Source organism: Symsagittifera roscoffensis, chromosome 6, assembly GCF_963678635.1.
Source record: "Symsagittifera roscoffensis chromosome 6, txSymRosc1.1, whole genome shotgun sequence".
Taxonomy (NCBI): domain Eukaryota; kingdom Metazoa; phylum Xenacoelomorpha; order Acoela; family Convolutidae; genus Symsagittifera; species Symsagittifera roscoffensis.
This window is the reverse complement of record NC_087067.1, coordinates 19,055,922-19,072,015: the sequence shown is the minus strand read 5'-3', so window position 1 is coordinate 19,072,015 and position 16,094 is coordinate 19,055,922. Positions and strand designations below refer to the sequence as shown.

The window sequence follows — 16,094 nt, the reverse complement described above, 5'->3', positions numbered from 1 at the left end:
TCCTCCCCTTAAACGTGTTCAGGGAGGAGGATGTTAACTTAGCCCGGAAGGTGGCATGTCACTGAGCTGATTGGCCAAATAGCCGAGAAAAAATAAATTCCTTCCCGGATGGGCGAAAAACAAAATCGTTACCGAATAGTCTTGAAAAAATTATTGTTCCCGTATAGCCAGGGGCGGATTTAGGGGGGGGGGGGAGGGGCGCGGACGCCCCCTTCTTCGCGGATTCGACCCCTTGCGACCCAAAGGGTCCCCCTTTGATACTTTTTCAGAAATCCTTTTTTGGCCGACCGACCCTAAAATTTTTCCAAAGGCGCCTTTGGCGCCAATATATACTAACTTTGACGGGGAGCGTGCTTCAAAATAAAACGCAATTTTTTTTGCGTAAATGTTCTAAAAAATGTCCAAAAACGGCTTTTTTTTTACTGTTTTTTTAAAAAATTTGCCTGCAACGCAGAAATTTTTTACTAACTAGGGGCAAAACAGTGCTATAGGAGAGCTCGAAAAATCAATTTAGTCGATCTAAAAAAAAGGTCGTCAAAATTTTGGAAATTTTTTAAAAATCCGCCCCCCCCCCCTCGAGAAAATCCCCCCCCCCCCCCCCCCCTCGAGAAATTGTTCATTTGAAATCTTTTTTCAAAATTTAGTTGTCCAGCTTCTTTGATGACAAGAAGAACTTGATTTTTGTCTTGTAACAGAAAGTTAGGATCAATAAATTTGACTCAATTGTGTTTGGAATAATTACTAGTCCAGTTTAATTTTCCACGTGCGTTTTGCGGCAATAGAAAGGGCGGATCAAGCTAGCATCCTCTTAGAGCACTTAGAACCAAGTTAATATCCTCCCCCTAAACGTGTTCAGGGAGGAGGATGTTAACTTATCCCGGAAGTTGGCATGTCACTGAGCTGAGTCGCCAAATAGCCGAGAAAAAATAAATTCCTTCCCGGATGGGCGAAAAACAAAATCGTTACCGAATAGTCTTGAAAATAATATTGTTCCCGTATAGCCAGGGGCGGATTTAGGGGGGGGAGGGGGGCGGACGCCCCCTTCTTCGGGGATTCGACCCCTTGCCGACCCAAAGGGTCCCCCTTTGATACTTCTTCAGAAATCCATTTTTGGCCGACCGACCTAAAATTTTTCCAAAGGCGCCTTTGGCGCCAATATATATTAACTTTGACGGGGAGCGTGCTTCAAAAAAAACGCAATTTTTTTTGTGTAAAATTTCCAAAAAATGCCCAAAAACGGCTTTTGACTGTTTTTTCAAAAATTTGCCTGCGGCGCAGAAATTTTTGACTAACTAGGGGCAAAACAGTGCTATAGGAGAGCTCGAAAAATCAATTTGGTCGACCTTAAAAAAAGGTCGTCAAAATTTTGGAATTTTTTTTGAAAATCCGCCCCCCCCCTCGAGAAAATCCTAGATCCGCCCCTGCTTATAGCCGAAAGTTTTTTTTGTTTCCCCGGATAGCCGTTGAGGGCTCTTTTTCCTTTTCCCCCCACCTGCAAATTTTTTAGAGTAATTTTTTTGTTCAAATTGTCGGATTGTTATCAAATTTGGCATACGGACTATTTAGGCCCTGACAAACATATTTAGTCTTCATACTCAACCTTGTAAAACCACTCGTTACACCATGAAGTCTATACTTATGTGAGGTGGGGGGGAAGGAAAAAGAGCCTCGTTGAGGACCATCTGTACAATTCGTCCTCCCCATAATATAATTAACTTATGGGGATAAATCATGTCTTTTTTATAGCCTGGATTTGTTCAAAAATAACTGTATTACCGAAAAAAAATTTGAATTAAGGCCTTAATTTATGTAATTAATAGCTTACAAATGCAATATCGCATAAAAATGTAAGAAGTAATTCATATTTGCGCGTTTGTATCAATTGCTTATTTTATACAGAATTTTTTTTGCAGATTTAAAACATGCTTGCGGAGAGGGCATTCTATGGTAGGCGACTTCGGAGGGTCAGGTTGTACGGTTGATCCACCGTTGAATTTTTATTGACCATATTACATATTACAAACGCACTATATAACCGACAAACACTAATCTACACAAATTTCTTCATTATTTACTTTTATAGGGTATTGTCGGTTCTATAGTGTTTTAAGCCACCGATCCCACCAACCCCCCCCCCCCCCGAAGGGATAGCTCAAAAGATGTTTGAGGTACCCCCTCCCCAACTTACCCCAGAACTAGTCCCATTTTCCTTTGTCTCCTCCCACTTTCTCCACATTACACGCATTACCCCCACCTCCTTATTACATCCCTAGAAGAAGGTAATTTTGGAGGGGAGTTGGGGCTTGGGGGAGTGTAATTGAAGAGAAGCGCGGGGGTTGGTGGGATCGGTGGCCTAAATGTGATGCGGTCTCAAAGTGCAATTACAGTGGATTATCATGACATTGTTTTCGACCACGAAAATCGATTATTACCCATGGATCAAAATAGTTAGAAAAAAAAAAAAAAACGTTTTGGCTAATCAATTTTTTAAAAGGTTTTCGGAGACTTGTTAGTTAACAAGCTGCAAGACTTGAGGTATTTCTTGTCCTATCAAAATTAGATTCAGCTTACTAATAATTTTTCTTATTTAATTTAGCTAAAACCGGAGGTATTTAGTTTTTTTGGGCTGGCTATCCGGGAATGCGGCTCCGTGGGTACTCACCAATAAAAAATCTGATGAAAAGTTAAATATTCAAATTTGACATTTTGGATTTTGATATGAATAATCTGCTAATCTAGTGAGAACTTGAACAGGTGAAAACAGTGTTCTCCAGCTAGATAGATAGTTTAACCTAAATAAAATACAAAAATTATAGGTCTTTATCAGATGGTTTCTTTGAAAAAAAAAATCCGCCAAACAAGAAGTACGTTCTTACCTAGCTAACAACTCAGATAGCTAACAAGCAATAAAAACTTTATTGATTCAAGCTGTGCTTTCCTAAGGTTGTCCAGTGTTTTGATTTTTCTGAAATATAACTAAAAATTCTGACTAAATCTCGATCACTTTCCTTATTTTGGGAATTCTTTGCCAAAAAGGATTCGAATATATCAAAAGTTTCTTTCTCAAGAGCTTTCAAAGAATTTTAAAGAAAATACAACAATTCCAAAAATTATGAACAGAAAAATTAAAAATTTGAATATTTAAGGCAGCTTTCTCAGTTTGCAATAAATAAATTTCACATTGACCAATTGGAAGTTTTCTAATCCCTAAAACATTCCAAAAAATAATCACAAAGGAACAAACGACTTCAATTGTGAGCTTTGAGTATCAATATTATTTTGAAAAGAATAAAAAACTTCCTCAGAACATCTAAATCCTCAAATCAAGAGAGAAAACCAGTCCCAGTATAAAATATCCGTCAGGGTTTTTGACAGTCAGAAAAACAAAGAACAAGTACCAAAAACCATAATATTATGACCTAGTGGGATATCTTATGGCGCATCGTCGCTTTGCGTCAAAAAAACGGTGGGTTTTTCTTAAACAGCTCGTGTCTGTATTTCCATTATGCACGCATCACGCATCGGCACGATTGCTTTCGACTAATTTTTATTAATCTGGAACATTTGCTATCTTCTAAAATTTTTTGTTGCTTTATAAATACGGAATTTCTGATTGGCAAATTATGACCAACCTACCCAACGTTTCTTAGCTCGACACGGTCTTTTTAGTATGTAATTCTGATGGTTAACAGCTGAGGTACTGTATAAACTCTCAAGAAAAATTGGTTAAATATTCAAATTTGACATTTTGGATTTTGACATGAATATTCTGCTAATCTAGTGAGAACTTGAACAGGTGAAAACAGTGTTCTCCAGCTAGATAGATAGTTTAACCTAAATAAAATACAAAAATTATAGGTGTTTATCAGATGGTTTCTTTGAAAAAAAAATCCGCAAAACAGGAAGTACGTTCTTACCTAGCTAACAACTCAGATAGCTAACAAGCAATATAAACTTTATTGATTCAAGCTGTGCTTTCGCAAGGTCGTCCAATGTTTTGATATTTTTGAAATATAACTAAAAAGTTTAGCTAAATCTCGAAGATCATTTTGCCTATCTTGGGAAGTCTTTGCCAAAAAAGATTCAAAGATATCAAAGATTTCTCAAAAAACTTTCAAAGAAACTTAAAGAAAACACAACAATTCCAAAAATTATGAGCAGAAAAATTAAAAATTTTAACATCTAAGGCAGTTTTCTCAATTAGCTGAAATCTAGATTTTCCAGTATTAGTTTAATTTAACTAATTTACAATCCCTTACATTCTAAGCATTTTTAGAAATCACAAATAAAATTACATGCTGAAAAAAATTGTATAACTAGTGTGCACTCTCACCTTTTTTTAATGTGATTTGTTGCCAATTGACTTCGTCTGAAAAAAAAGCAGAACACAGTGTTCACTGCTACAGCAATAACAAGAAACGCAACAATCCCACAGCCGATGTACACATAGAGCATGTTGAACTTGTTCGATTCCTCGTCGGTCAATGTTTCGAAGGACGTCGTGGTTAATGGCATTGATTCGCTGGTATTCTGAGGCAGCGTTTCGATTGTTGAAGTTGTCGCCCCGATCACTGTGCTGCAGTTATAGCACATACAAGTTGGCGAGAAGTCACCGTTCGTGCCAGTTATTTCACATGTACCCTTATCGCACGGGTTAGGAACACAAGGATTGTCTATTGAACACGTTTCTCCAATTCCGTCTATTACATTAGCGCAGTCGCACGAAAAAGTATATCCAACAGCATCATTCCCAGTCACTGAGCAACTTCCACCGTTGCATGGATTAGGGTCACATAGGTTATCCTGGCAAACCGCTCCGGTAAAATCGTTGGTCAAACAATTACAAGTGAACAAAAAATTGGGATCAACGCCGCTGATTTGACATGTGCCGCCGCCACCATTATCGCATGGGTTAGGTTCACAAGGGTTGTCTTGTGAACACATTTCTCCAATTCCGTCTATTACATTAGCGCAGTCGCATGAAAAAGTATATCCAACAGCATCGTTCCCACTCACTGAGCAACTTCCACCGTTGCATGGATTAGGGTCACATGGGTTATCCTGGCAAACCGCTCCGGTAAAATCGTTGGTCAAACAATTACAAGTGAACAAAAAATTGGGATCAACGCCGCTGATTTGACATGTGCCGCCGCCACCATTATTGCATGGGTTAGGTTCACAGGGGTTGTCTTGTGAACAAGTTAATCCAATTCCGTCTATTACATTAGCGCAGTCGCATGAAAAAGTATATCCAACAGCATCGTTCCCACTCACTGAGCAACTTCCACCGTTGCATGGATTAGGGTCACATGGGTTATCCTGGCAAACCGCTCCGGTAAAATCGTTGGTCAAACAATTACAAGTGAACAAAAAATTGGGATCAACGCCGCTGATTTGACATGTGCCGCCGCCACCATTATCGCATGGGTTAGGTTCACAAGGGTTGTCTTGTGAACAAGTTAATCCAATTCCGTCTATTACATTAGCGCAGTCGCATGAAAAAGTATATCCAACAGCATCGTTCCCACTCACTGAGCAACTTCCACCGTTGCATGGATTAGGGTCACATGGGTTATCCTGGCAAACCGCTCCGGTAAAATCGTTGGTCAAACAATTACAAGTGAACAAAAAATTGGGATCAACGCCGCTGATTTGACATGTGCCGCCGCCACCATTATCGCATGGGTTAGGTTCACAAGGGTTGTCTTGTGAACAAGTTAATCCAATTCCGTCTATTACATTAGCGCAGTCGCATGAAAAAGTATATCCAACAGCATCGTTCCCACTCACTGAGCAACTTCCACCGTTGCATGGATTAGGGTCACATGGGTTATCCTGGCAAACCGCTCCGGTAAAATCGTTGGTCAAACAATTACAAGTGAACAAAAAATTGGGATCAACGCCGCTGATTTGACATGTGCCGCCGCCACCATTATCGCATGGGTTAGGTTCACAAGGGTTGTCTTGTGAACAAGTTAATCCAATTCCGTCTATTACATTAGCGCAGTCGCATGAAAAAGTATATCCAACAGCATCGTTCCCACTCACTGAGCAACTTCCACCGTTGCATGGATTAGGGTCACATGGGTTATCCTGGCAAACCGCTCCGGTAAAATCGTTGGTCAAACAATTACAAGTGAACAAAAAATTGGGATCAACGCCGCTGATTTGACATGTGCCGCCGCCACCATTATCGCATGGGTTAGGTTCACAAGGGTTGTCTTGTGAACAAGTTAATCCAATTCCGTCTATTACATTAGTGCAGTCGCATGAAAAACTAAATCCAACAGCATCGTTCCCACTCACTGAGCAACTTCCACCGTTGCATGGATGAGGGTCACATGGGTTTTCCAGGCAAACCGCTCCGGTAAAATCGTTGGTCAAACAATTACAAGTGAACGAAAAGTTGTGATCAACGCCGCTGATTTGACATGTACCGCCGCCACCATTATTGCATGGGTTAGGTTCACAAGGGTTGTCTTGTGAACAAGTTAATCCAATTCCGTCTATTAAATTAGCGCAGTCGCATGAAAAAGTATATCCAACAGCATCGTTCCCACTCACTGAGCAACTTCCACCGTTGCATGGATTAGGGTCACATGGGTTATCCTGGCAAACCGCTCCGGTAAAATCGTTGGTCAAACAATTACAAGTGAACAAAAAATTGGGATCAACGCCGCTGATTTGACATGTGCCGCCGCCACCATTATCGCATGGGTTAGGTTCACAAGGGTTGTCTTGTGAACAAGTTAATCCAATTCCGTCTATTACATTAGCGCAGTCGCATGAAAAAGTATATCCAACAGCATCGTTCCCACTCACTGAGCAACTTCCACCGTTGCATGAATTAGGGTCACATGGGTTATCCTGGCAAACCGCTCCGGTAAAATCGTTGGTCAAACAATTACAAGTGAACAAAAAATTGGGATCAACGCCGCTGATTTGACATGTGCCGCCGCCACCATTATCGCATGGGTTAGGTTCACAAGGGTTGTCTTGTGAACAAGTTAATCCAATTCCGTCTATTACATTAGCGCAGTCGCATGAAAAAGTATATCCAACAGCATCGTTCCAACTCACTGAGCAACTTCCACCGTTGCATGGATTAGGGTCACATGGGTTATCCTGGCAAACCGCTCCGGTAAAATCGTTGGTCAAACAATTACAAGTGAACAAAAAATTGGGATCAACGCCGCTGATTTGACATGTGCCGCCGCCACCATTATCGCATGGGTTAGGTTCACAAGGGTTGTCTTGTGAACAAGTTAATCCAATTCCGTCTATTACATTAGCGCAGTCGCATGAAAAAGTATATCCAACAGCATCGTTCCCACTCACTGAGCAACTTCCACCGTTGCATGGATTAGGGTCACATGGGTTATCCTGGCAAACCGCTCCGGTAAAATCGTTGGTCAAACAATTACAAGTGAACAAAAAATTGGGATCAACGCCGCTGATTTGACATGTGCCGCCGCCACCATTATCGCATGGGTTAGGTTCACAAGGGTTGTCTTGTGAACAAGTTAATCCAATTCCGTCTATTACATTAGCGCAGTCGCATGAAAAAGTATATCCAACAGCATCGTTCCCACTCACTGAGCAACTTCCACCGTTGCATGGATTAGGGTCACATGGGTTATCCTGGCAAACCGCTCCGGTAAAATCGTTGGTCAAACAATTACAAGTGAACAAAAAATTGGGATCAACGCCGCTGATTTGACATGTGCCGCCGCCACCATTATCGCATGGGTTAGGTTCACAAGGGTTGTCTTGTGAACAAGTTAATCCAATTCCGTCTATTACATTAGTGCAGTCGCATGAAAAACTAAATCCAACAGCATCGTTCCCACTCACTGAGCAACTTCCACCGTTGCATGGATGAGGGTCACATGGGTTTTCCAGGCAAACCGCTCCGGTAAAATCGTTGGTCAAACAATTACAAGTGAACGAAAAATTGTGATCAACGCCGCTGATTTGACATGTACCGCCGCCACCATTATTGCATGGGTTAGGTTCACAGGGGTTGTCTTGTGAACACGTTTCTCCAATTCCGTCTATTACATTAGCACAGTCGCATGAAAAAGTATATCCAACAGCATCGTTCCCACTCACTGAGCAACTTCCACCGTTGCATGGATTAGGGTCACATGGGTTATCCTGGCAAACCGCTCCGGTAAAATCGTTGGTCAAACAATTACAAGTGAACAAAAAATTGGGATCAACGCCGCTGATTTGACATGTGCCGCCGCCACCATTATCGCATGGGTTAGGTTCACAAGGGTTGTCTTGTGAACAAGTTAATCCAATTCCGTCTATTACATTAGCGCAGTCGCATGAAAAAGTATATCCAACAGCATCGTTCCCACTCACTGAGCAACTTCCACCGTTGCATGGATTAGGGTCACATGGGTTATCCTGGCAAACCGCTCCGGTAAAATCGTTGGTCAAACAATTACAAGTGAACAAAAAATTGGGATCAACGCCGCTGATTTGACATGTGCCGCCGCCACCATTATCGCATGGGTTAGGTTCACAAGGGTTGTCTTGTGAACAAGTTAATCCAATTCCGTCTATTACATTAGTGCAGTCGCATGAAAAACTAAATCCAACAGCATCGTTCCCACTCACTGAGCAACTTCCACCGTTGCATGGATGAGGGTCACATGGGTTTTCCAGGCAAACCGCTCCGGTAAAATCGTTGGTCAAACAATTACAAGTGAACGAAAAATTGTGATCAACGCCGCTGATTTGACATGTACCGCCGCCACCATTATTGCATGGGTTAGGTTCACAGGGGTTGTCTTGTGAACACGTTTCTCCAATTCCGTCTATTACATTAGCACAGTCGCATGAAAAAGTATATCCAACAGATTCACTCCCACTCACTGAGCATTTTCCTCCATTACATGGATCTGGAACGCATGGATCATCCAGAGTACAATTTAACCCCAAAAAATTGGCTGCTGTTGAGCAGTCGCAATTATAGCCGGGGGTATTAGTTCCCGTCTCCTGACAAGTTCCACCGTTTTTGCACGGGTCGCTGAAACAAGTCGGTGTCTCTTGGATTTCACATGTGCCTCCAATGTCTCCGCACAACTGAAAGTTGAAGTATTCTCCAGTCTGCAAGTCGAATTGAGTCGGACAAACGAAGTCGGATGACCCGTTGAAAAGTGTTCTGCTTACAACTGAGCCTTGAATGCACCCGTTGAATGATGAATTCTGGAAAGTATATGGGAAAATGCAGACATCTCCCCTTTCGGCTGTAATGCACGATGGCTGACATTCGTTGTTGGTCCTGTAATTGAAGGAAAATAACAGTTAAAAAAGTCTTCCTCTAGAATGATTAATGTGAAAAACTGTGAGCCCATGATGAACAAAACAATGCAACGGTGTTAACTCATAAATACTAAGAAACAAATCAAGTTTTTCAGTTAATGTGCTAAAAGCTCAGAAAAATTCTGGTCGCAAAAACACTATTATGCTTTCATAAAAAAAAGGTATTTTGCATTTGATTACTGTTGAACAAAAAAGTAACTACTCGTATCAGGACAATATTTCTGAAGGGTTTTTGAATAAAAATGACAAAAGTTTGTGGAAATTTTTTTAAAGAACTTAAATGCAAAAATTTTTTTGCATAGTCATTCCATTACACGCCATTTTAAGCACAAAGCAAAATAATTATAAAAAGTTATTTATACAAACTGGCCTGATTCAATTTGAGTTGGAATGAAATCTAAGCCGCATTAATTTGCTGCTTGCACTATGATTTAAACTTAAATCATTATTATTTCTTACAAACTTAACGGTATGGAAATTTCATGAACATCGTGTTAAAAAACTGTTAAATGAGAACACATAGTTGGCCTGCAAAAAAGACACCAACTACAAAAATTCGTTAAATCGTTCAATAAAAAGAACAAGACTGCTCGTATCAGGGCGAGGCACTGAAAGTTCCGACTGCCTTTTAAGGTCTATAGAGCAGCAATAACTTTAAAAATTATATGTTAAAATAAATTTTTTTTTGATTTAAAATTTTTGCAAAAATCATCTCCCCACACGCCATATAAAGTACAAAAGGATAGATTTAGCTCCTTCTAACAAATGAATTATGGCAAATGAGCTTCTTTCAATCAATTTGGAACGATTTCTAAGACGGATTAACTCCTTGTCCTAAAAGTTAATTGTCCCAAATTGGCCAAAATGGCAATCTTTAAACCCCCGTAGGTTTACGAAAAATAATCACTGGTGAAATATCTTTTCAATTTTCAGCTTAAAACAACAGCATTTTTCGAATTATAAAAAAAAATCTGGCAAGTCAAAAATGGCTAGTTAAAAAGTCGAAACTTGTCTGAAGAAAAAAAACCCACCCCGAGCACAAATATTCCGTTACTTTCGTTACGAAAGTCGGAACAATTAGACAACTGGTTTAAGACAAGATTATTTTGAACACCACTGCTGCCTTGTAAATTGACTAAGGTCGTTGTTTGTAGAAAATAATCTTAAGATTTCAAACTCAATCACTACTTAATTTTTTTTGAGCTTTCATTCCGAACATTCGGCTGACATAATTCAGTAAGAACTGTTATATAACTTTTCGTTGCCAACGAAATGTTCAGATTTTTTCATGTTTCGATTCTTTTTCAAGAAAAATTTGTCACAGTACGCTAATTGTCTAGTAGTTTTTGATGAAGTTTGCTTTACAATGAAATTTGAATCAATATTAGTTGCCTCGAACTAAAAAAAACTATTTTGAACGCAAATTATTTCGCTTGTTGTCTTAAATTTCACAAAAACTCAGACAAAACGCAGATTATACAAGAGCATGTTTCAATTCTGAAGAAAAAAAGCAAAGAAACAAATCGAATTTTGAACTCAAGCTATCGTGGCAATCAAAAAACTTTTGATGGTCAAATTTGGCCAAAAAACACCGTAAAAATTAGTAAACATTTCAAATAAATACCGACTGAGACAGGTACAAAGTGCTTTCTCATAAAATATTTCAATAAATTACACCGGTTATTCGTCACGCTATCTGTTTTCAGCCTAAAATTATTTTGCAATTTCTTGGTCTCATACTGGTTTCGGTACAATATTTACTAAGCGTTTAGTTATGGTCATGATTGATTTTTATCAAATATTTTATTACAGACATCCAAGTAAAAATCTTGAAACGAAGTAAGAATGACAAAAAGCTAGAAATTTTTTTTAGAAAATTAGAACAAAGCAATCTTGGACACAATAATAAATCATACAGGGTTGAAGTTGAATTGTGGGATGGCAAAAAAGCAAAATAATAATTTCAATTCCTGTACTTGTTATCTAACCATGAGTAGAATTGAACTTATAGCATAAATTTTTTAAAAAAATTTGCTGATTTTTTTATAGTAGATAACAAAAATAACGGATTAACTGTACATTGTTCCCCCAAATCGATTTAGGGGCAAAATGTGAATTTTGCGGGAACTAATTTTAATATAGCAAAAATTTATTGGAAAAAATGATTGAAAAATATTTTTTTGTTAATTATCAGCATTGAAACACAATTTTACTTTAAAATTATGAAAATCACTTTTATGTGAGCGTTTGTTCGAAATGCGTACTTGATTGTACAGTTGATGCAAAATAACTTTGAAAAGTTATACAAAATTACATTGAAAGCTGATTTTTATCCAAACCTTGTTTTGATGAGTCAAAACTTTATTTCACTACAAAGACTTGTGTGCTAATTTGCTTGCCCACATCCGGATAACTTATCCCATTTTGAGTTTGTTGCTCGCAAGGGGGGTAAACAACAGTACAGTAGTATTTATTTTAAAGTTTTTGTGCACTAGTAGTTCAATTGTGAGATTTTAGCATGCCTCAGTTTAGCTTAAGACAACTATTTCGAGGTGGGTTGAAACGCAGCCGTCAGTTTAAAAGTAAGGAAAAAGTATGACTTTCTTTGAAAAAAGGGCGTTCTTACTTATTCCGCCCAAAAATCAATGTTTCAAAATCTTGAGCTGAAACTATGTTGCTTCATTCTGATTGGCTAGAATTAGCCAATCAAGTTTCAGCAAAATCTCAAAACTTTTATTAAAATTTTAGTAGGCTTTTATTAAATAAGCCGACTTTCTCAAAAAATATAATGTTTGGCCTACTATTTTAATTTATTTTGCAAATAGGAGCAGAGTTTCAAGTGGACCCAAAAAAAGCATACCAGAAAAAAAGAGCTCCTGGAAAAATGATCTCCATTAACCTGCTCAAAAATCGGTCATGTTAAAAATCGGCAAAGGTCATCGCTATTGAACTAGGCAAAACAATCATTTAGGTTAAACATTGAATAATACAAAAACTCAAAAAGAATAAATTTGGGCTGAATAAGTATAAAGACCAAAAAAAAGGTTGAGGTTCAATCATACTTGCTAGTAGCCGGGCAAAACCCTAATTGCTTTGACTGCCGGTTAAGGTGCCTGAGAAAAAGTTTTTCAGCAATTAGTATAATTTCAAAAAAAAACATTTTTTATCATAATTTTTTTTCATGCTTTAAAGCAAAATTTAAAACAGTATTTTGGCGTGATTTTGGTTGACAGGGAGTTCTAATTCGATACAGTTTGAGATGTACTCTTCTCTTTCCGAAAAATTGGCGAAATAGCTCAAAATGATTATCTCACATGTGTCAGAGTAGTCCGAAAAACAAAAACGAACCCTCGGGGAAAATGAGCCGACCAAACTGTTTGTGGTTTTGCGCTCAGGATATCAGTTTCAGTCAATTTTGTCAAATTGCATTCCGTCAGCAATCCGCTCATTTAAAAGACAAAAAGCAGATTGATGAATAACCGGAGCCAAAAACCACAATCTTGATCAACAGAGCCAAAAACCACAATCTTGATCAACAGAGCCGTAAATTATTTTGAATACTTGCTTACGTAGTATACCAAACAGGCCAAAAAAGATTCAGCTAGCACCAGACTGAGTCTGGCTTATGGAGCAGAATCTTTTGTAAACCAGCAGATAAAGCAGAAGTGCAATCATGGTTAGCACTTAACGTAGTGGTAAAGCGTCTACTTTGCGATCATCAAATCGTGTAATCGATCCCCTGTACGTCAGTGTTTTTGTGTGAATTGCAATAGTAGACTGACGTGAAAGTTCTGGACGCAAAAAACGCCCTTCAGTCTCAAAAAAAGAGCTTCGCTCAACAAAATATCTCATATTTAAATGAGGGGAAATAAGATAAACGGACAATGCTTAGACAGTCAACTGGTTTCAGCCAATAAAGAAAAATTACGTCAAAAGTAAACTAAGTAAAAAGTGGAAAATGGTCTGAATTAAAAGTTTTCTTAAAAAACACCCAAAGCACAAAAAGGACACAAAGAGTTTTAAGGCAATTTTTGGCTGTTTTCTGATTTTACAAACTACACAGAAACGAGTAGTTTCTAAAAGGACATTGATCTAGACGTTAATTCATTTATAAGTTGCTTTAGTTTGTTTTCAAGTTTTCTTTTTTTCTCATGAAATATTTGTTTCACAATCGTAGGTTAGGTAATTGTTCATTTACAGTAGTAAGGAAACTTTTGAGTAGTACGGGAGTCAAAAACCCCGATGGAAGATTTTTTTTAACCCGCCCCTGATCACGTTGAAGAATCTTAAAAGCAGATTATTGAAAGAAAGGGTGTTCAAATATAAAATAAGGAACGAAAACACTGAATATTTTGTTTTGTTTGCCCGGTTTAACTGCAAAATTCAAATTGGTTAGGTGCCTAGTTTAGAAAGATCTTGTCTTTCTCACAAATGAAATGTCTAGAAACATAAAATGGTCTAATTATGTAATAGGAAACATAAAAAGCATAATATCCGTATAATTTTTTTAAAATTATTTCGAAAAAACGGGCAAATTTGAATTCTCGCAAATCGAGTTTTTAAAATGAAGACCCATTATGATTAATTCTCTATCCTTAATACGCGCTTTCTTTTCGAGGTTTTTTTTATCATAACACCACACATTGTTTAGTTTTATGCCATCATGAAATATCAGTATCACAATCGTTGGTTAGACAATGGTTCACTTACAGATCACAAGGCGCAATTTCTGTCCCTGAAATGATTAGTATTTTGTCCTCAAAGATACAATTATCTTTTTGGTTGAAATTTCATATAATTTGAGAAATTCGAGCATCAAATTAACATTGTACCACACCATTTACCACACTGTACCACACCAGTTTAAAGGTGGAATGTTCGCTTTTGCTGTCTCGTAAGTTTGAACTTTCAGCCAATGAGAAGAGTATATGAATCAATCGTACAGTCAATTTAGAGGGTGGTGATGGGGAGGGGGGGGGGGGGGGGTGGAGACTTAAAGTGTTTTCTAAAATGTACCCTAAAACTTCACTCTTATCATTTATATATACTTATCTTGAAGGGTGCACCGATAACAGCATTTTTGTCTCATTTTTTTCTCAAATTTTCCAGTGGCGCAAATTTTTTTGTTAAAATAGGGTCTTTATAGTGTTCTGGGGTCGCTGGAAAAATCAGTTTGGCTGGCCTAAAAAAAGTCGACAATATTTCTGAATTTTTTAAAATCCGCCAACCCCATCGAGAAAATCCTAGATCCGCCCCTGATATGAAAACCAATTATGTTTGTTATAGCTTAAACAGTCCGTATGCTAATTTTTGTAACAGGAGATTGTGAACAGAAAAAGTATTCTTAAAAAATAGCAGGTGGGGGAATGATAAAAGAGCCAGGCGGGTTTATATATGAAACTAAATGTTTATTTTGCACAAATGCTTCAGTGCAGCCGCCTCAATTAACAAAAAAAAACCAGAAGCTCTGGTTCAATTCAGTATATATTCTGGACACTCATGCACTCATGCACGAATGAGTTCACGATAGAAGAATCGATGCAGCTTTTACTGCAGTTAATAAGTTTTAAAAAAAACTTTTTTCAGTTTTTTTTCAAACTTACCGGCCTCGTTGACGTAGCACGAGGGTTCATTGACTGGAACTCCTGGCCCTATATCCATGGTACACTGTTGGGTTAAATTAGACGGTGCCGCATCCTTGATAAGGGAGTCATAATTGAAATGACATCTCTCTTCTCCCGGAGTGACGCTAGTAGTGGTACACATGCCACAATACCTGCCTCTGACAGCCCTGAAAAATATCTATTAATCAAAAAGAAACTGTTGAAAAATCATGGATTAAGCTAAATGTGAAGTTTATGAATTTAACCTTCAACCTCAATTATGTTTCGAAGTCAATTTACATACCTGTCAAAAATGCAACGGCTTCTGAATCTAAATGATTTCGGTCACTGTTCGTAATTCTAACGTAACTTTTAATTAAGCTTAAGCAACTGATCTTTAAACTAGTCCTAGTTTTAGTTATGGTTTTTACCCTTTTAAGCCGAAACATCTTTTAAACTAATCTTACTTTAAATTACCTCCTAAACTCTGCCTTAGATTCGCTGCTTAACATTCTAGCTTAATCTCAGTTTTTAACATGGTGCAGTCTAATGAGCCGAGTGTACGTAATTTAGAACTTTTTTTGGAGCGAGCGTCGAACGACAATCAACAAAATTCGTTAAAACGGTCCGAAAAAATTTCAGTGCAAAAGGTTCAGTCGATATCGAAAGTGTTATCCAACCAATCCAACCAATCAACCAATCAGAAACGAGTTGATCTAGCCAATACGAAAACCAGCGGAAGCAACCGAGCGAGAGAAGAGATAAGCAAATGAGCAGTTCTTGTATATAATGAGGAAAACCAGCGGAAGCAACCGAGCGAGAGAAGAGATAAGCAAATGAGCAGTTCTTGTATATAATGAGGATAACTGCAAACCATTTAGGACAATGCAAAATATCATGAGTTACAGATAAGGAACGTCATCAAAAAAAATTATCCAAACTAGCAAAAAATATATAAATTGGAGCATTGAAAAGAAAAAATAATTAGAGAAGTTTTCATTACCAATATGAGAATTGGGAACATCCAGCAAAAATGTGCCTTAAGTTTCCAACCCCAGAAAATGCGTTGGAATACATTCTAGTTCAAGAAAAAGGCATTAAAAAGATCAACAAAATTTTAAAAGTCCTGTAAATAGCTTTGTCCAAAAACTCTTT

At 38.1% G+C, this 16,094-nt stretch overlaps 1 protein-coding gene across 1 annotated transcript in view; it reads right to left on the bottom strand.

Annotated features, from left to right (window-relative positions):
- Nucleotides 1-15,451, bottom strand: part of LOC134848632 (neurogenic locus notch homolog protein 1-like) — a 44,415-nt gene extending 28,964 nt beyond the window's left edge. The window contains exons 1-4 of the mRNA XM_063866151.1: nucleotides 15,417-15,451; nucleotides 14,940-15,127; nucleotides 14,047-14,071; nucleotides 4,334-9,295 (exon numbers count right to left, since the gene is read on the bottom strand). Coding sequence (XP_063722221.1) covers nucleotides 4,334-9,295; nucleotides 14,047-14,071; nucleotides 14,940-15,127; nucleotides 15,417-15,451 — 5,210 coding nt within the window. The remainder of the gene's footprint in view (nucleotides 1-4,333; nucleotides 9,296-14,046; nucleotides 14,072-14,939; nucleotides 15,128-15,416) is intronic.
- Nucleotides 15,452-16,094: the final 643 nt, after the last annotated feature.